Source organism: Catharus ustulatus, chromosome 30 (genome assembly GCF_009819885.2).
Source record: "Catharus ustulatus isolate bCatUst1 chromosome 30, bCatUst1.pri.v2, whole genome shotgun sequence".
Classification (NCBI taxonomy): domain Eukaryota; kingdom Metazoa; phylum Chordata; class Aves; order Passeriformes; family Turdidae; genus Catharus; species Catharus ustulatus.
In genome coordinates this window covers 2,271,591-2,292,133 of record NC_046250.1, presented here as the reverse complement: position 1 = coordinate 2,292,133, position 20,543 = coordinate 2,271,591, and the positions used below count along the sequence as shown (strand labels likewise).

Below are 20,543 nucleotides of genomic sequence, written 5' to 3'. Positions count from 1 at the left end.
TTGGGAATTTTTTAGGTTTTAGATTTTTTAAATTGGGAATTTGTGTGGGGTTTTAAATTTAAAAATTGGATTTTTTTTGGTTTATATTTTTAAAAATATGGGAATTTTTGGGGGGTTTAAATTTTAAAAATTGGAATTTTGAAGGTTTTAAATAAAAAAAAAACATGGGAATTTGTGTGGGGTTTTAAATCAAAAAATTGGATTTTTCTGGGTTTAAAAATATGGGAATTTTGGGGTTAAATTAAAAAAATTGGGAATTTTTTTTGGGTTTTAAATTTTAAAAATGGGATTTTTTTTTGGTTTTAAATACAAAAAATGGGAATTTTTTTGGGTTTTAAATTAAAAAATGGGAATTTTTTTGTTTTATATTTTAAAAATTCGGAATTTTTTGGTTTTATATTTTTAAAAAATGGGAATTTTTGGAGGTTTTAAATTTTAAAAATTGGGAATTTTTTAGGTTTTAAATTTTAAAAATTGGAATTTTGGGGGTTTAAATTAAAAAAATTGGAATTTTCTGGGTTTAAAAATATGGGAATTTTGGGGTTAAATAAAAAAAAATTGGGATTTCTGGGTTTATTTAAGGAATTTCAGGATTTTTTTTGAATTTTGGGAATTTTTTGCTGGATGGAATTTTGGGAATTTTGGGGAATTTTTTGGGAATTTTGGGAATTTTGGGAATTTTTGTATTATTATGATTTTCAAGAATTTCAGGAATTTTTAGGGATTTGGGAATTTCAGGGATTGTTGGATTTGAGGAATTTTGGGGTTTTAAATAAAAAACTGGGAATTTTCTGGGGTTTTTTTAATTAAAAAATAAGAATTTCTGGGTTTTATTTTAAGGAATTTCAGGATTTTTTTTGAATTTGGGAATTTTTTGCTGGATGGAATTTTGGGAATTTTTGGAAATTTTGGGATTTTTGGGAATTTTTGGGAATTTTGGATATTATTTTTGAAGAATTTCAGGAATTTTAGGGATTGGGGAATGTCAGGAATTGTTGGATTTTGAGGAATTTTGGGAATTTGGGCTTTCCAGGCTGCTCCAGGCGCGTTTGAGCGGGAGGAATTCGAGGAGGAGCTGCGGGAGCTGCGGGAGCGACTCCAGAGCCCCAACCAGGAACTAGGAAAGCTCCAGAAGGTGCCAGAAAAATGGGAATTCTACCCCAAAAAATGGGAATTTTCATCCCAAAAACCAGGAATTCCCAGCCCAAAATTCGAGATTTTACTCCCCAAAAAACGGGAATTTTCACGCTCAAAAAATCGAATTTTCATCCCAAAAAACCAGGAATTTCCACCCAAAAAATGAGAATTTTCATCCCAAAAAAAGGAATTTCCACCCCCAAAAATAGGAATTTTCTCCCCAGAATTCAAGATTTTATTCCCCAAAAAATGGGAATTCCCAGCCCAAAAAATGGAATTTCCACCCCCAAAAATGGAATTTTCACCCAAAATTTGAGATTTTATTCCCCAAAAAATGGGAATACCACCCCAAAAAACGGGAATTCCCAGTCCAAAATTTGGGATGTATTCCCCAAAAATGGGAATTTTTACCCCAAAAGTTGAGATTTTATTCCCCTAAAAATGGGAATTTTACCCCAAAAATGGGAATTTCCAGCCCAAAATTTAGGATTTTGTTCTCCAAAAACCAGGAATTTCCACCCAAAAAAGGGGAATTCCCAGCCCAAAAATTTGGGATTTTATTCCCCAAAAAAATGGGAATTTTCATCCTAAAAATTGGGAATTTCCACCTCAAAAAACCAGGAATTTCCACCCCAAAATTTGAGATTTTACTGCCCAAAAAATAGGAATTTTCTTCCCCAAACATGGGAATTTTCACCCCAGAATTCGAGGTTTTATTCCCCAAAAAATGGGAATTTCATCCTAAAAAATGGGAATTTCCACCTCAAACAAACAGGAATTTCCACCCAAAATTTGAGATTTTACTGCCCAAAAATGGGAATTTTCTTCCCAAAAACCCAGGAATTTCCACCCAAAAAATGGAAATTCTCACCCCAAAATTTGAGATTTTACTGCCCAAAAAATGGGAATTTTCTTCCCAAAAAATGGGAATTTCCACCCAAAAAATGGGAATTTTCATCCTAAAAAATGGGAATTTTCGTCCTAAAAAATGGCAATTTCCACCTCAAAAAACCAGGAATTCCACCCCAAAATTGAGATTTTATTCCCCAAAAAATGGGAATTTTCTTCCCAAAAAATGGGAATTTTTACCCCAAAATTCAAGATTTTATTGCCCAAAAAACTGGAATTTCCTGCTCAAAAAATGGGAATTCTCACCCCAAAATTTGAGATTTTATTCCCCAAAAATGGGAATTTCTACCCAAAATTCGAGATTTTATTGCCCAAAAAATGGGAATTTTCATCCAAAAAATGGGAATTTCCACCCCAAAAAAAGGGAATTTTCATCCTAAAAAATGGGAATTTCCAGCCCAAATTTGACATTTTACTGCCCAAAAAATGGGAATTTTCATCCCAAAAATGGGAATTTCCACCCCAAAATTTGAGATTTTATTCCCCAAAAATGGAAATTCTCACCCCAAAATTTGAGATTTTATTCCCCAAAAAATGGGAATTTCCATGCCCAAAAAATCGAATTTTCATCCCAAAAAAACAGGAATTTCCACTCAAAAATGGGAATTTCATCCAAAAAAAAGGGAATTTCCACCCCAAAAAATGGGAATTTTCACCCCAAAAATTCAAGATTTTATTGCCCAAAAAGTGGGAATTTCCACCCAAAAAATGGGAATTTTCATCCCAAAAAAAACCAGGAATTCCCAGCCCAAATTGAGATTTTATTCCCCAAAAAACGGGAATGTCCATGCCCAAAAAAATCGAATTTTCATCCCAAAAAACCAGGAATTTCCACCCAAAAAATGAGAATTTTCATCCAAAAATTCAAGATTTTATTCCCAAAAAATGGGAATTCCCACCTTAAAAAAAGGGAATTTTATTCCCAAAAATGGAAATTCTCACCCCAAAATTTGAGATTTTATTCCCCAAAAACAGGAATTTCCACCCCAAAAAAATGAGAATTTTCATCCCAAAAAAAGGGAATTTCCACCCCCAAAAATGGGAATTTTCACCCCAAAATTCAAGATTTTATTCCCCAAAAAATAGGAATTCCCAGCCCAAAAAATGGGAATTTTCATCCCAAAAATGGGAATTTCCAACCCAAAATTTAGGATTTTATTCCCCAAAAAATGGGAATTTCCACCCAAAAAATGAGAATTTTCATCCCAAAAAACCAGAAATTTCCACCCCCAAAATGGGAATTTTCACCCCAAATTCAAGACTTTATTCCCCCAAAAATGGGAATTTCATCCTAAAAAATGGGAATTTCCACCCCAAAAATGGAAATTCTCACCCCAAAATTTGAGGTTTTATTCCCAAAAAATGGGAATTTCATCCCAAAAATTTGGGATTTTATTCCCCAAAAAATGGGAATTTTCATCCTAAAAAATGGAAATTCTCACCCCAAAATTTGAGATTGTATTCCCCAAAAAATGGGAATTTCTACCCAAAAAATGGGAATTTCCACCCCAAAAATGGAAATTCTCACCCCAAAATTTGAGATTTTATTCCCCAAAAAATGGGAATTTTACTCCAAAATTTGGGATTTTATTCCCCAAAAAACGGGAATTTCCAAGCCCAAAAATCGAATTTTCATCCCAAAAACCAGAATTTCCACCCAAAAATGGGAATTTTCACCCCAAAATTCAAGATTTTATTCCCCAAAAATGGGAATTTTTACCCCAAAATTTGGGATTTTACTGCCAAAAAATGGGAATTTTCATCCCAAAATTTGAGATTTTACTGCCCAAAAAATGGGAATTTCCAGCCCAAAATTTAGGATTATATTCCCCAAAAATGGGAATTTTTTACCCCAAAATTTGGGATTTTATTCCCCAAAAAATGGAAATTCTCACCCCAAAATTTGAGATTTTATTCCCCAAAAAATGGGAATTACCACCCCAAAAAATGGGAATTTTCATCCCAAAAAAATGGAATTTCCAGCCCAAATTTAGGATTTTGTTCCCCAAAAAATGGGAATTTCCATGCCCAAAAAATCGAATTTTCATCCCAAAAAATGGGAATTTTCATCCTAAAAATGGAATTTCAACCCCAAAAATGAGAATTTTCATCCCAAAATTCAAGATTTTATTCCCCAAAAAATGGGAATTTCTACCCCAAAAATGGGAATTCCCACCCCAAAAATGGAAATTCTCACCCCAAAATTTGAGATTTTATTCCCCAAAAATGGAATTTTTACCCCAAAATTTGAGATTTTATTCCCCAAAAAATGGGAATTTTCTTCCCAAAAAATGGGAATTTTCATCCCAAAAAATGGGAATTCCCAGCCCAAAATTTGAGATTTTACTCCCCAAAAAATGGAATTGCCACCCCAAAAAATGGGAATTTTCATCCTAAAAAATGGGAATTTCCAGCCAAAATTTGACATTTTACTGCCCAAAAAATGGGAATTTCATCCCAAAAAAATGGGAATTTTTACCCCAAAATTGGGATTTTATTCCCCAAAAAAGGGGAATTCCCCATCCCAAAATTCGAGATTTTATTCCCCAAAAAATGGGAATTTCCATGCCCAAAATTTGATATTTATTCCCCAAAAAATGGGAATTTTCTTCCAAAAAATCGAATTTTCATCCCAAAAAAACAGGAATTTCCACTCAAAAAATGGGAATTTTCATCCAAAAAAAAGGGAATTTCCACCCAAAAAATGGGAATTTTCACCCCAAAAATTCAAGATTTTATTGCCCAAAAAGTGGGAATTGCCACCCCAAAAATGGGAATTTCCACCCCAAAAATGGGAATTTTCATCCTAAAAAAACAGGAATTCCCAGCCCAAAATTCGAGATTTTATTCCCCAAAAAACGGGAATTTTCCGTGCCCAAAAAATCGAATTTTCTTCCCAAAAAATCAGGAATTTCCACCCAAAAAATGAGAATTTTCATCCAAAAATTCAAGATTTTATTCCCCCAAAAATGGGAATTCCCACCTTAAAAAATGGGAATTTTATTCCCCAAAAATGGAAATTCTCACCCCAAAATTTGAGATTTTATTCCCCAAAAACAGGAATTTCCACCCCAAAAAATGAGAATTTTCATCCAAAAAAAGGGAATTTCCACCCCAAAAATGGGAATTTTCACCCCAAAATTCAAGATTTTACTGCCCAAAAAACTGGAATTTCCTGCTCAAAAAATGGGAATTTTCATCCTAAAAATGGCAATTTCCACCTCAAAAAACCAGGAATTTCCACCCCAAAATTTGATATTTTATTCCCCAAAAAATGGGAATTTTCTTCCCAAAAAATGGGAATTTTCACCCCAATATTCAAGATTTTATTGCCCAAAAAACTGGAATTTCCTGCTAAAAAAATGGGAATTCTCACCCCAAAATTTGAGATTTTACTCCCCAAAAAATGGGAATTTTTACCCCAAAATTTGGGATTTTATTGCCCAAAAAATGGGAATTTCTACCCCAAAAAACGGGAATTCTCAGCCCAAAAAATGGGAATTCTCACCCCAAAAAATGGGAATTTTCACCCCAAAATTCAAGATTTTATTGCCCAAAAATGGGAATTTTTACCCCAAAATTTGGGATTTTATTCCCCAAAAAAAGGGAATTTTCTACCCCAAAAAATGGGAATTTCCACCCCAAAAAAAGGGGAATTTCCACCCCAAAAATTTGAGATTTTATTCCCCAAAAATGGGAATTTTTACCCCAAAATTTGAGATTGTATTCCCCAAAAAATGGGAATTTCCACCCCAAAAAATGGGAATTTTCATCCTAAAAATGGAAATTCTCACCCCAAAATTTGAGATTTTATTCCCCAAAAAATGGGAATTTTCTTCCCAAAAATCAGGATTTTCCTCCTCAAAAATTCCCTGAAAAATCCCAAAAAAAATTCCACAAAAATTCCAAAAATCCCAAAAAAATCCCCAAAAATTCCCAAAAAAATCCCCCAAAATCCCACAAAAAATTCCCAAAAAAAATCCCCGAAAATTCCCAAAAAAATCCCCAAAAATTCCCAAAAAAACCCCAAATAATTCTCAATAAATCCCACAAAAATCAACCAAAATTTTTACCTTAAATTTCCCCAAAAATCTTTTTTTTTTTTCCCATAAATCTCATTTTTTTTCCCAAAATCTCTTTTTTTTTTGGCCCAAATTTTGATTTTTTTTCCTTCCAGGATCTGGAGAAGCTCCGGGGGCAGCGGGACGAGGCCGTGAAGGTGAGGGGAGAAATTTTGGGAATTTTGGGGGAAAAAAATTCCACAAAAATAAAAAAAATATTCTTCAAAATTCATCAAAAATCTCACAAAAAATTCTCCCAAAAATTCCTTTAAAATAAAAAAAAATCACAAAAAATTTCTTTAAAAATGAAAAAAAAATCCAAAAAATTCCCCCAAAAATTCTTTAAAAAATTCCCCCAAAAATTCCCAAAATTCCAAAAAAAATCCCTAAAAAATCCCTAAAAATAAAAAAAAATCACAAAAATTCTTTAAAAATGAAAAAAATTCTAAAAAAATTCCCCCAGAAAATCCCTAAAAATCCTTTAATAATCACAAAAAAATCTTTAAATAAATTTTTAAAAATCCCTAAAAATTCCCTTTAAAAATCCCAAAAATTTCCAAAAATTCCTCCCAAAGATCCCTAAAAATCCCCCAAAAATCACAAAAAAATCTTTTAAAAATGAAAAAAAATCCCCAAAATTCCCCCAAAATTCTTTAAAAAATCCCCCAAAAAATTCCCAAAATTCCAAAAAAAATCCCTAAAAAAATCCCTAAAAATAAAAAAAAATCAGAAAAAAATTCTTTAAAAATGAAAAAAATTCCAAAAAAATTCCCCCAGAAAATCCCTAAAAATGCTTTAAAAATCACAAAAAAAATCTTTAAATAAATTTTAAAAATCCCTAAAAATTCCCTTTAAAAATCCCTTTAAAAATCCCAAAAAATTCAAAAAATTCCCCACGAAGATCCCTAAAAATCCCCCAAAAAATCACAAAAAAATTCTTTAAAAATAAAAAAAAATCCCAAAATTCCCCCAAAAATCCCTTAAAAAAATCCCCCAAAAATTCCCAAAATTCCAAAAAAAATCCCTAAAAAAAATCCCTAAAAATTAAAAAAAATCACAAAAAAATCCTTTAAAAATGGAAAAAAAAATCCCCAAAAATTCCCTAAAAATCCCCCAAAAATTCCCAAATTCCAAAAAAATCCCTAAAAAAAATCCAAATTTTAATCCAAAATTTTACCAAAAATTTCTCAAATTTTCTTTGTTTTTTTCCAGGCCCGGAAAGTTCTGGAATCTTCCCTGGAGGAATCGGAGCAGGCCCGGAAGGTTCTGGAATCCTCACAGAAATTTCTGGAATCTTCCCTGGAGGAATCAGAGCAGGTCTGGAAAGTTCTGGAATCACAAAAAATTCCACAAAAATCCCTAAAAAATCCAAATTTTAATCCAAAATCTTACCAAAATTCCTCAATTTTTCTTTGTTTTTTTTCTAGGCCCGGAAGGTTCTGGAATCGGCCCTGGAGGAATCGGAGCAGGCCCGGAAGGTTCTGGAATCCTCACAGAAATTTCTGGAATCTTCCCTGGAGGAGTCAGAGCAGGTCTGGAAAGTTCTGGAATCACAAAAATTCCACAAAAATCCCTAAAAAATCCAAATTTTAATCCAAAATCTTACCAAAAATTCCTCAATTTTTTGTTTTTTTTCTAGGCCCGGAAAGTTCTGGAATCGGCCCTGGAGGAATCGGAGCAGGCCCGGAAGGTTCTGGAATCCTCACAGAAATTTCTGGAATCTTCCCTGGAGGAGTCAGAGCAGGTCTGGAAAGTTCTGGAATCACAAAAATTCCACAAAAATCCCTAAAAAAATCCAAATTTTAATCCAAAATTTTACCAAAAATTCCTCAAATTTTCTGTTTTTTTTCTAGGCCCGGAAAGTTCTGGAATCGGCCCTGGAGGAGTCAGAGCAGGTGTGGAAAGTTCTGGAATCACAAAAAATCGACACTAAAATTCCACAAAAAATCCCTAAAAAATCCAAATTTTAATTTTAATCCAAATCTTATCAAAATTACCTCACATTTTCTTTGTTTTTATTTTTCCAGGCCCGGAAAGTTCTGGAATCTTCCCTGAGGGAGTCAGAGCAGGTCTGGAAAGTTCTGGAATCACAAAAAATCGACACTAAAATTCCACAAAAAATCCCTAAAAAATCCAAATTTTAATTTTAATCCAAAATCTTATCAAATTACCTCACATTTTCTTTGTTTTTTTTTTTTTTCCAGGCCCGGAAAGTTCTGGAATCGGCCCTGGAGGAGTCTCAGGGCCAGAGGGAAAACCTGGAACGGATCCAGGTCAGAGTGAAGGAGCTGGAGGTGATGGGGAAAAGCTGAAAAAAATCACAAAATTCCACAAAATATCCCTAAAAAATACCTAAAAATCCTTTTAAAAAGCACAAAAAAATAAAAAAATAAATGCCCAAAAATTCCCCCAAAAAATCCCCTGAAAATTAGAAAAAAATCCAAAAAAAAATCCAAAACAATCCCCCAAAAATCCCCAGAAAAAAACTTTTAAAAATCCCCAAAAACCCTCACAAAATTAAAAAAATCCAAAAAAAAATCCACAAAAAATCCCCCCAAAAATCCCAAATAATCCGAAAAATTCCCCAAAAAATCCCCAGAAAAAAAATTTAAAAATACAAAAAACCCCTCACAAAATCCCCCAAAAAATCCCCCAAAAATCCCCCCAAAAAAATTCCCCCCTAAAAAATCACCCCCAAAAAAATCCCAAAAAGTCCTAAAAAAAAATTCCCAAAAAAATCAAAAAAATCTCCAAAAAAATCCCCCCAAAAAATCACCCCAAAAAATCCCCTAAAAATTAGAAAAATATTCCAAAAATACAAAAAAATCCGAAAAAATCCCCTAAAAATTACAAAAAAAATCCTCAAAAAATCCCCCAAAAAATCCCCAAATACTCCCCAGAAAAGTCTTAAAAAATCCCAAAAAATCCCCCAAAAAAACCTCAGTAAAATGTCAATAAAATCCCCAAAATTCCATCCAAAAAATCATAAAAAAAAAAGAAAAATAAAAAAAAAATCCCCCAAAAAATCAAAAAAATCCCCAAAAAATCCCCCAAAAAATCCCCAAAAAATAAAAAAAATCCCCCAAAAAATCCCCAAAAAATCCAAAAAAATCCCCCAAAAAATCCCCAAAAAATCCCCAAAAAAGTTTAAAAAAATTCCAAAAAATCCCCAAAAATTCCCCAAAAAATCCCAAAAAAATCCCAAAAAAATCAAAAAAATCCCCCAAAAAATCCCCAAAAAATCAAAAAAAATGCCCAAATTTTCCATCCAAAAAATCATAAAAAAATAAAGAAAAATCCCAAAAAAAATCCCCCAAAAAAATCAAAAAAATGCCCCAAAAATTCTCAAAAAAATTAGAAAAAAATCCCCTAAAAATCCCCGAATACTTCCCAGAAAAGTCCTAAAAAATCCCAAAAAATCCCCAAAAAAATCTCAGTAAAAGTCCAAAAAAATCCCCAAAATTCCATCCAAAAAATCATAAAAAAATAAAGAAAAATTAAAAAAAAAATCCCAAAAAAAATCAAAAAAATCCCCCAAAAAATCCCCAAAAAATCAAAAAAATCCCCCCAAAAAATCCCCAAAAAATCCCAAAAAATACCCCCAAAAATTCCCAAAAAATCCCAAAAAACCCCCAAAAATCCCAAAAAATCCCCCAAAAAATCCCCAAAAAATCAAAAAAATCCCCAAAGAATCCCAAAAAAATCCCCAAAAAATGCCCCAAAAAATCCCCAAAAATCCCCAAAAAATCCCAAAAAAAATCCCCAAAAAATCCCAAAAAAATCAAAAAAATGCCCAAAAAATCCCCAAAAAATCCAAAAAATGCCCCAAAAAATCCCCAAAAAATGCCCCAAAATCCACAAAAAATTCCCAAAAAACCCCCAAAAAAATCCCAAAAAAATCCCAAAAAAACCCCCAAAAAATGCCCCAAAAATCCCCAAAAAATCCCAAAAATCCCAAAAAAAATCTGAATAAAATGCCAAAAAAATCCCCAAAATTCCATCAAAAAAATCATAAAAAAATGAAGAAAAATCCCCAAAAATACCCCAAAAAAATCCCCAAAAAATCCCAAAAAATCCCAAAAAAATCCCAAAAAATCCCCAAAAAATCCAAAAAAATCCCAAAAAAATCCCAAAAATTCAAAATTTTGAAAATTAACCCAAAATCTCCAAATTTTTCCCCAAAATTTTGTAGTTGGAACGTTCAGACCTGGAGCGGCGCCTGCGGGACGAGCGCGAGAGGCGCCAGAAACTCAGCCAGGAAGTGAGAAAAATCAAATTAAAAATTCAAATTTTATCGGGGTTTTGGGGGGTTTTAATGAAATTTATGGGATTTGTGGGATTGTGGAATTTTTGGGGTTTTTTGTGGATTTTTTGTGGGTTTTTAAATTGAATTTTTGGGGTTTTTAAATGGAATTTTTTGGGTTTTTTTAAATGAAATTGTTTGGTTTTTTTAAATGGAATTTTGGGTTTTTTAAATGGAATTTTGGGGTTTTTTTAAAATGGAATTTTGGGGTTTTAAATGGAATTTTTTGGGTTTTTAAATGGAATTTTTGGGTTTTTTAAATGGAATTTTGGGTTTTTAAATGGAATTTTTTGGGTTTTTAAATGGAATTTTTGGGTTTTTTTAATGGAATTTTTGGGGTTTTTAAATGGAATTTTTAGGTTTTTAAATGGATTTTTTTGGTTTTTAAATGAAATTTTTGGGTTTTTTTAAAAGGAATTTGGGGTTTTTTAAAATGGAATTTTGGGGTTTTTAAATGGAATTTTTGGGTTTTTAAATGAAATTTTTTGGTTTTTTTAATGGAATTTTTTGGTTTTTTTAAATGAAATTTTTGGGTTTTTAAATGGAAAATTTTGGGATTTTTTGTGGAATTTTGGGGGTTTTTTGTGGTATTTTTTGGGTTTTTAAATGGAATTTTGGGTTTTTTTTAAATGGAATTTTTTGGGTTTTTAAATGGAATTTTTTTGGGTTTTTAAATGGAATTTTTTGGTTTTTAAATGGAAATTTTGAGGTTTTTTTAATGGAATTTTTTGGGTTTTAAAATGGAAATTTTGAGGTTTTTTGTGGAATTTTGGGGGTTTTTTGTGGTATTTTTGGGGGGGGCTTTGTGGAAATTTTTTTGGTTTTTAAATGGAATTTTTGAGTTTTTAAATGGAATTTTTGGGGGGTTTTTTGTGGAATTTTTAGGAGTTTTAAATGGAATTTTTTGGGTTTTTAAATGGAATTTTTTGGTTTTTTAAATGGAATTTTTTGGGGGTTTTTTTGTGGAATTTTTGGGGTTTTTAAATGAAATTTTTTGGTTTTTTTAAATGGAATTTTTTGGTTTTTAAATGGAATTTTTTGGGATTTTAAATGGAATTTTTTGGGTTTTTAAAATGGAAATTTTGAGTTTTAAATGGAATTTTGGGGGTTTTTTTGGAATTTTTAGGGGTTTTAAATGGAATTTTAGTTTTTAAATGGATTTTTTGGGTTTTTTTAAATGGAATTTTGGGTTTTTTTTAATGGAATTTTGTGGTTTTTAAATGGAATTTTTAGTTTTTTAAATGCAATTTTTTTGGTTTTTTTAAATAGAATTTTGGGGGTTTTTAAATGGACTTTTGGGGTTTTTTAAATGGAATTTTTGAGTTTTTAAATGGAATTTTTGGGGTTTTTAAATGGAATTTTTGGGTTTTTAAATGGAATTTTTTTGGTTTTTAAATGGAATTTTTTGGGTTTTTTTAAAATGGAATTTTGGGGTTTTAAATGGAATTTTTGGGTTTTTTTAAATGGAATTTTTGGGGTTTTTTAAATGGAATTTTGGGGTTTTTAATGGAATTTTTTGGGGTTTTTAAATGGAAAATTTGGGGTTTTTTTAAAATGGAATTTTGGGGTTTTAAATTGAATTTTTTGGGGTTTTTAAATGGAATTTTTTGGGTTTTTAAATTGAATTTTTTGGGTTTTTAAATGGCAATTTTGGGGGTTTTTAAATTGAATTTTTGGGTTTTTTTAAATAGACTTTTGGGGTTTTTTAAATGGAATTTTTGGGGTTTTTAATTGAATTTTTGGGTTTTTTTAAATGGAATTTTTGGGTTTTTAAATGGAATTTTTTTGGTTTTTAAATGGAATTTTTGGGGGTTTTTAAATTGAATTTTTTGGGTTTTTAAATGGAAATTTTTGGGTTTTTAAATGGAATTTTTTGGGTTTTAAAATGGATTTTTGGTGTTTTTTAAGATGGAATTTTGGTTTTTTTTCCCTTTTTTTTTGCAGTTGGAACAGATGACATCAGAATCCCAAAATTCCGTGCCTCTCTTCGATCCCAGCTGGAAAAATTCCAGGAAAAATCTCGGAGGGAGCTCCAGGATTCCCAAAAAATCGCCAGGGAACGCCTGGAACAGGCGGAAAAATCCCAGGAAAATCTCGAGAGGCTCCAGGAGGAGGTGGGGGAGTGAAATCCTGAAATTTCAGTCAAAAAATAGAAAAAAAAAGGGATTTTTTTGGGTGGTTTTTGGGGATTTTTTGGGATTTTTTCAGAATTTTTTTGGGGTTTATTGAGAATTTTTTGAGAATTTTTGGGGATTTTTTGAGGATTTTTTTGAGGATTTTTGGGGGATTTTTTTTTTTTAATTTTGGGGATTTTTTTGGGGATTTTTTGGGATTTTTTGGGATTTTTAGGGGTTTTTTTGGGATTTTTTTGGGATTTTTTTGGGATTTTTGGGGATTTTTTGGGATTTTTTGGGGGGATTTTTGTGGTTTATGGGGAATTTTTTGAGAATTTTTTGGGATTTTTTGAGAGTTTTTTGAGAATTTTTGGGGAATTTTTTGGGGATTTTTTGGGGGATTTTTTGGGAATTTTTTGAGAATTTTTTGAGAATTTTTTGGCGATTTTTTGGGAATTTTTGAGAATTTTTGAGAATTTTTTGAGAATTTTTGGGGAATTTTTGGGGATTTTTGGGAATTTATTGAGAATTTTTGAGAATTTTTGAGAATTTTTTGAGAATTTTGGGGGCTTTTTGGGGATTTTTTGAGAATTTTTTGGAATTTTTTGAGAATTTTTGAGAATTTATTGAGAATTTTGGGGGATTTTTTCAGAATTTTTTGAGAATTTTTGAGAATTTTTTGAGAATTTTTTGAGAATTTTTGGGGAATTTTTTGAGAATTTTTTGAGAATTTTTTTGGGGTTTATTGAGAATTTTTGAGAATTTTTTGAGAATTTTTTGAGAATTTTTTGGGAATTTATTGAGAATTTTTGGGGAATTTTTGGGGAATTTTTTTGAGGATTTTTGGGAATTTTTGAGAATTTTTTTGGGTTTATTGAGAATTTTTTGAGAATTTTTTAGAATTTATTGAGAATTTTTTGAGAATTTGTTTGAGAATTTTTGGGGAATTTTTTGAGAATTTTTTTTGGGTTTATTGAGAATTTTTTGAGAATTTTTTGAGAATTTTTGGGGAATTTTTGGGGATTTTTTTGGAGATTTTTTAAGGATTTTTTTGAATTTTTGGTGATTTTTTGGTAAGGTTTTATTTATTTTTGGGGATTTTTAAAGGGATTTTTTGGGAATTTTTGGGGAATTTTTGGGGAATTTTTGGGGATTTTTGGGAATTTTTGAGAATTTTTTGGGGGTTTATTGAGAATTTTTTGAGAATTTATTGAGGATTTTTGAGAATTTATTGAGAATTTTTTGGGAATTTTTTGAGGATTTATTGAGAATTTTTGGGGGATTTTTGGGGATTTATTGAGAATTTATTGAGAATTTTTTGAGAATTTTTTGGGATTTTTTTGAGAGTTTTTTGAGAATTTTTTGAGAATTTTTGGGGAATTTTTGGGGATTTTTTGAGAATTTTTTGGGATTTTTTTTGAGAATTTTTTGAGAATTTTTTGAGAATTTTTTGGGAATTTTTTGAGAATTTTTTGAGAATTTTTTGAGAATTTTTTGAGAATTTTTTGAGAATTTTTGGGGAATTTTTGAGAATTTTTGGGAATTTTTGGGGATTTTTTCAGAATTTATTGAGAATTTTTGAGAATTTATTGAGAATTTTTTGGGGATTTTTTGAGAATTTTAGAGAATTTTTTGAGAATTTATTGAGAATTTTTTGAGAATTTATTGAGAATTTTTGGGGATTTTTTGGGGATTTTTTTGAGAATTTTTTGAGAATTTTTTGAGAATTTTTGGGGAATTTTTTGGGGAATTTTTGGGGATTTTTGGGAATTTTTTGAGAATTTTTTTGGGGTTTATTGAGAATTTTTTGAGAATTTTTTGAGAATTTTTGAGAATTTATTGAGAATTTTTTGAGAATTTTGGGGGATTTTTGGGGATTTTTTGAGGATTTTTGGAGGATTTTTTTGGGGTTTTTTGAGAATTTATTGAGAATTTTGTGGGAATTTTTTTAAAATTTGTGGGAATTTTTTTCTTCATTTTTCTGGGAATATTTTATTAATTTCTGGGAATTTTTGCTGCTTTTTATGTGATTTTTTTTTAAATTTCTGGCAATTTTTTATTCATTTTTCTGGGATTATTTTTGAAATTTTTAGGAATTTTTTTGTCATTTTTTTCCAATTTTTTCTCTGCTATATATATAATTTTTTTCTATTTTTCACCAATTTTTATTCATTTAAAATTCAGATTTCCAGGTTGAAAGGAGAGCTGGAAAATCAAAAACGAGCCCAGGAGGAGAGAACTCGGCAGTGCAGGATTCTGGAGGTGAAAAATTCAAAATATTCTGAAAAAAGTGACCCAAAAAATGCCAAAAAGTGACCCAAAAATTAAAAAAAAATTACTCAAAAAATTAAAAAAAAATATTTAAAAAATTACTCAAAAATGCCCAGAAAAATAAAAATAATTACCCCAAAAAAATCACAAAAAATTAAAAAAAAAATTTAAAAAATTACTCAAAAATACCCAGAAAAATAAAAATAATTACCCCAAAAAATCAGAAAAATTTACCCAAAAAATAAAAAAAATTACTCAAAAAATAAAAAAAATTACCCTAAAAATCAAAAAAAAGTTGCTCAAAAAATTCACAAAAATTTACCCAAAAAATTAAAAAAAATATTTAAAAAATTACTCAAAAATACCCAGAAAAATAAAAATAATTGCCAAAAAAAATCACAAAAATTCACCCAAAAAATTTTAAAAAAATTTAAAAAATTACTCAAAAATGCCCAGAAAAATAAAAATAATTACCCAAAAAAATCACAAAATGTTACCCAAAAAATTAAAAAAAAAATTAAAAAAATTAGTCAAAAATGCCCAGAAAAAATAAAAATAATTGCCCAAAAAAATCACAAAAAATTAAAAAAAAAAATTTAAAAAATAACTCAAAAATACCCAGAAAAATAAAAATAATTACCCCAAAAATTCACAAAAAGTTAACAAAAAAATTTAAAAAAAATATTTAAAAAATTACTCAAAAATGCCCAGAAAAATAAAAATAATTGCCAAAAAAAATCACAAAAAGTTACCCAAAAAATTAAAAAAAAAATTTAAAAAATTACTCAAAAATGCCCAGAAAAATAAAAATAATTGCCAAAAAAAAATCACAAAAAGTTACCCAAAAAATTCAAAAAAATATTTAAAAAATTACTCAAAAATACCCAGAAAAATAAAAATAATTACCCAAAAAAATCACAAAAAGTTACCCAAAAAATTAAAAAAAAAAATCAAAAAAATTACTCAAAAATACCCAGAAAAATAAAAATAATTACCAAAAAAAAAATCACAAAAAGTTACCCAAAAAATTAAAAAAAAAAATTAAAAAATTACTCAAAAATGCCCAGAAAAATAAAAATAATTGCCCAAAAAATCAGAAAAATTCACCCAAAAAATTAAAAAAAAAATTTAAAAAATTACTCAAAAATGCCCAGAAAAATAAAAATAATTACCCCAAAAAAATCACAAAAAATTAAAAAAAAAAATTTAAAAAATTACTAAAAAATACCCAGAAAAATAAAAATAATTGCCAAAAAAAATCACAAAAAGTTACCCAAAAAATTAAAAAAAATATTTAAAAAATAACTCAAAAATGCCCAGAAAAATAAAAATAATTACCCAAAAAAATCACAAAAAGTTACCCAAAAATTTAAAAAAAAATTTAAAAAATTACTCAAAAATGCCCAGAAAAATAAAAATAATTACCCCAAAAAAATCACAAAAAATTAAAAAAAAATTGAAAAAAATAACTCAAAAATGCCCAGAAAAATAAAAATAATTACCCAAAAAAATCACAAAAAATTAAAAAAAAAATTTAAAAATTACTCAAAAACGCCCAGAAAAATAAAAATAATTGCCAAAAAAAAAATCACAAAAAGTTACTCAAAAAATTAAAAAAAAAATTTAAAAAATTATTCAAAAATACCCAGAAAAAATAAAAATAATTACCCCAAAAAAATCACAAAAAGTTACCCAAAAAATTAAAAAAAAAATTTAAAAAATTACTCAAAAATACCCAGAAAAATAAAAATAATTGCCCAAAAAATTCACAAAAAGTTACCCAAAAAATTTAAAAAAAAATTTTAAAAATTACTCAAAAATGCCCAGAAAAATAAAAATAATTGCAAAAAAAAATCACTAAAAGTTACCCAAAAATTAAAAAAAAAATTTAAAAAATTACTCAAAAATTCCCAGAAAAATAAAAATAATTACCCCAAAAAAATCACAAAAAGTTACCCAAAAAATTTTAAAAAATGTTTAAAAAATTACTCAAAAATACCCAGAAAAATAAAAATAAATGCCAAAAAAAATCACAAAAAGTTACCCAAAAAATTAAAAAAAATATTTAAAAAAATTACCCAAAAATGACCAGAAAAATAAAAATAATTACCCCAAAAAAATCACAAAAAGTTACCCAAAAAATTTAAAAAAATATTTAAAAAAATTACTCAAAAATACCCAGAAAAATAAAAATAATTACCCCAAAAAAATAATAAAAAGTCACCCAAAAAATTAAAAAAAAAAAATTAAAAAATTACTCAAAAATGCCCAGAAAAATAAAAATAATTGCCAAAAAAAAATCACAAAAAGTTACCCAAAAAATTAAAAAAAAAATTTAAAAAATTACTCAAAAATACCCAGAAAAATAAAAATAATTACCCCAAAAAAATCACAAAAAATTGAAAAAAAAATTTAAAAATTACTCAAAAATGCCCAGAAAAATAAAAATAATTACCTAAAAAAATCACAAAAAATTGAAAAAAAAAAATTTAAAAATTACTCAAAAATGCCCAGAAAAATAAAAATAATTGCCAAAAAATTCACTAAAAGTTACCCAAAAAATTAAAAAAATATTTAAAAAATTACCCAAAAATGCCCAGAAAAATAAAATAATTGCCAAAAAAAATCACAAAAAGTTACCCAAAAAAATCCAAAAAAGTTACCCAAAAATGACCAGAAAAATTAAAAAAAATTACCCAAAAAATCAGAAAAAATCACAAAAAAATCCCAAAAAAATCCCAAAAAATCCCCCAAAAAATCCCAAAAAAATCCCAAAAAAATCACAAAAAAATCACAAAAAAAATCCCAAAAAAATCCCAAAAATTTCAAATAAATCCTCAAAAAACCACAAAAAATTCCCAGAAACCCCCCAATAATTCTCTTTAAAAATCCCATTAAAATCCAAAAAAAATCCCCAAAACTCCCCAAAAAAATCAAAAAAAAATCAAAAAAAAAATCACAAAAAATCACAAAAAAATCCCAAAAAAAATCCCAAAAAAATCCCAAAAAAATCCCAAAAAATCCCAAAAAATCCCAAAAAAAATCCCAAAAAAAATCACAAAAAAATCCCAAAAAATCAAAAAAAAATCCCAAAAAAATCCCAAAAATTTCAAATAAATCCTCAAAAAGCCACAAAAAATTCCCAGATACCCCCCCCAAAAATTCTCTTTAAAAATCCCATTAAAATAAAAAAAAAAATCCCCAAAACTCCCCAAAAAATCCCCCAAAAAATCACAAAAAAATCCCAAAAAACCCACAAAAAATCCCAAAAAATCACAAAAAAATCCCAAAAAAATCCCCCAAAAAAACCCGAAAAAATCCCCAAAATTTCAAATAAATCCTCAAAAACCACAAAAAATTCCCAGATACCCCCCCAAAAAATTCTCTTTAAAAATCCCATTAAAATCCAAAAAAAAAATCCCCAAAACTCCCCAAAAAATCCCCCAAAAAATCCCAAAAAAATCCCAAAAAAATCCCAAAAAAAATCCCAAAAAAATCCGAAAAAAAATCCCAAAAATTTCAAATAAATCCTCAAAAAACCACAAAAAATTCCCAGAAACCCCCCAAAAATTCTCTTTAAAAATCCCATTAAAATCCAAAAAAAATCCCCAAAACTCCCCAAAAAATCCCCCAAAAAATCCCAAAAAAATCCCAAAAAAATCCGAAAAAAATCCCAAAAAAATCCCAAAAAATCCCGAAAAATTTCAAATAAATCCTCAAAAAGCCACAAAAAATTCCCAGAAACCCCCCAAAAATTCTCTTTAAAAATCCCATTAAAATAAAAAAAATCCTCAAAAATCCCCAAAAAATCCCCCAAAAAATCCCAAAAAAATCCCAAAAAAATCACAAAAAATCCCAAAAAAATCATAAAAAAATCCCAAAAAAATCCCAAAAAAAATCCCAAAAAATTCAAATAAATCCTCAAAAATCCCCAAAAAATTCCCAGATACCCCTCCAAAAATTCTCTTTAAAAATCCCATTAAAATCCAAAAAAATCCCCCAAAAAATCCCAAAACAATCACAAAAAATCCCAAAAAAATCCCCAAAAAATCACAAAAAAATCCCAAAAATTTCAAATAAATCCTCAAAAAACCACAAAAAATTCCCAGAAACCCCCCCAAAAATTCTCTTTAAAAATCCCATTAAAATCCAAAAAAAATCCCCAAAAAATCCCCAAAAAAATCACAAAAAAATCCCAAAAAATTAAAAAAAAAAAAAACCAAAAAATCCCAAAAAATAATAATAAAAAAATCCAAAAAAAATCCCCCAAAAAATCCCAAAAATTTCAAATAAATCCTCAAAAAGCCACAAAAAATTCCCTGAAACCCCCCCAAAAATCTCTTTAAAAATCCCATTAAAATCCAAAAAAAAATCCCCAAAACTCCCCAAAAAATCACAAAAAAATCAGAAAAAAATCAGAAAAAAATCACAAAAAAAATCGCAAAAATTTCAAATAAATCCTCAAAAAGCCACAAAAAATTCCCAGATACCCCTCCAATAATTCTCTTTAAAAATCCCATTAAAATCCAAAAAAAATCCCCAAAACTCCCCAAAAAATCCCCCAAAAAATCCCAAAAAAATCCCAAAAAAATCCCAAAAAAATCCCAAAAAATCCCAAAAAAATCCCCAAAAAAATCCCAAAAATTTCAAATAAATCCTCAAAAAGCCACAAAAAATTCCCAGAAAATCCCCCCCAAAATTCCCTTTAAAAATCCCATTAAAATAAAAAAAAAATCCCCAAAAAAATCCCAAAAAAATCCCCAAAAAATCCCAAAAAAATCACAAAAAAATCCCAAAAAAATCCCAAAAAAATCAAAAAAAAATCACAAAAAAATCCCAAAAAAATCCCAAAAATTTCAAATAAATCCTCAAAAAGCCACAAAAAATTCCCAGATACCCCTCCAAAAATTCTCTTTAAAAATCCCATTAAAATAAAAAAAAATCCCCAAAACTCCCCAAAAAATCCCAAAAAAATCACAAAAAAATCACAAAAAAATCACAAAAAAATCACAAAAAAAATCCCAAAAAAATCCCAAAAAAATCCCAAAAAAATCCCAAAAAATCCCCAAAAAAATCCCAAAAAAAATCCCAAAATTTTCTTTTTTGTTTCCCACCCTTTTCCCATCCTAATTCTGGAATTTTCCTGATTTTATTTTAATTTTCCAGGACAAATCCAAGCATCTGGAACTGGAGCTGGAAGAGGAGAGGAGCTCCCAGGAGCTGCTGAGTGAGAGGGTGACAAGGAGCAGGGAACAGGTAAAAAAAATGGGAATTTTGGGAAAAAATTGGATTTTGGGAATTCTGGGGGTTGAGGGAATTTTAGGAATTTTTTAGGGAATTTTTCAGGAATTTTTTTGGATTTTTTTGGAATTTTTTTGGAATTTTTTTTGAATTTTTTTTGAATTTTTTTTGAATTTTTTTGGATTTTTTTTGGAATTTTTTTGGAATTTTTTTGGAATTTTTTTGGAATTTTTTTGGAATTTTTTTGAATTTTTTGGGAATTTTTTGGGAATTTTTTTTGGAATTTTTTTGGAATTTTCAGTGTATTTTTGGTGTTTTTTAAATGAATTTTCAGGGATTTTTCCAGGAAAATTTTGGGAATTTTTTGGGAATTTTTTTGGGAATTTTTGGGAATTTTTTGAGGATTTTTTGGGATTTTTTTGGAATTTTTTTGGAATTTTTTTTGAATTTTTTTGGAATTTTTTTGGAATTTTTTTGGAATTTTTTTGGCAATTTTTTTGGAATTTT

The 20,543-nt window shown here is 28.7% G+C and overlaps 1 protein-coding gene across 1 annotated transcript in view; it reads left to right on the top strand.

Annotated features, from left to right (window-relative positions):
• CGN (cingulin) overlaps positions 1-20,047 on the top strand; it is a 66,938-nt gene extending 46,891 nt beyond the window's left edge. Inside the window, exons 10-21 of the mRNA XM_033082596.1 lie at positions 1,034-1,135; positions 6,224-6,265; positions 7,320-7,424; positions 7,535-7,639; positions 7,747-7,851; positions 7,961-8,002; positions 8,135-8,176; positions 8,312-8,401; positions 10,300-10,368; positions 12,355-12,524; positions 14,709-14,786; positions 19,962-20,047. Coding sequence (XP_032938487.1) covers positions 1,034-1,135; positions 6,224-6,265; positions 7,320-7,424; positions 7,535-7,639; positions 7,747-7,851; positions 7,961-8,002; positions 8,135-8,176; positions 8,312-8,401; positions 10,300-10,368; positions 12,355-12,524; positions 14,709-14,721 — 885 coding nt within the window. The 3' untranslated portion in view covers positions 14,722-14,786; positions 19,962-20,047. The remainder of the gene's footprint in view (positions 1-1,033; positions 1,136-6,223; positions 6,266-7,319; positions 7,425-7,534; positions 7,640-7,746; positions 7,852-7,960; positions 8,003-8,134; positions 8,177-8,311; positions 8,402-10,299; positions 10,369-12,354; positions 12,525-14,708; positions 14,787-19,961) is intronic.
• The last annotated feature ends 496 nt before the right edge of the window (positions 20,048-20,543 follow it).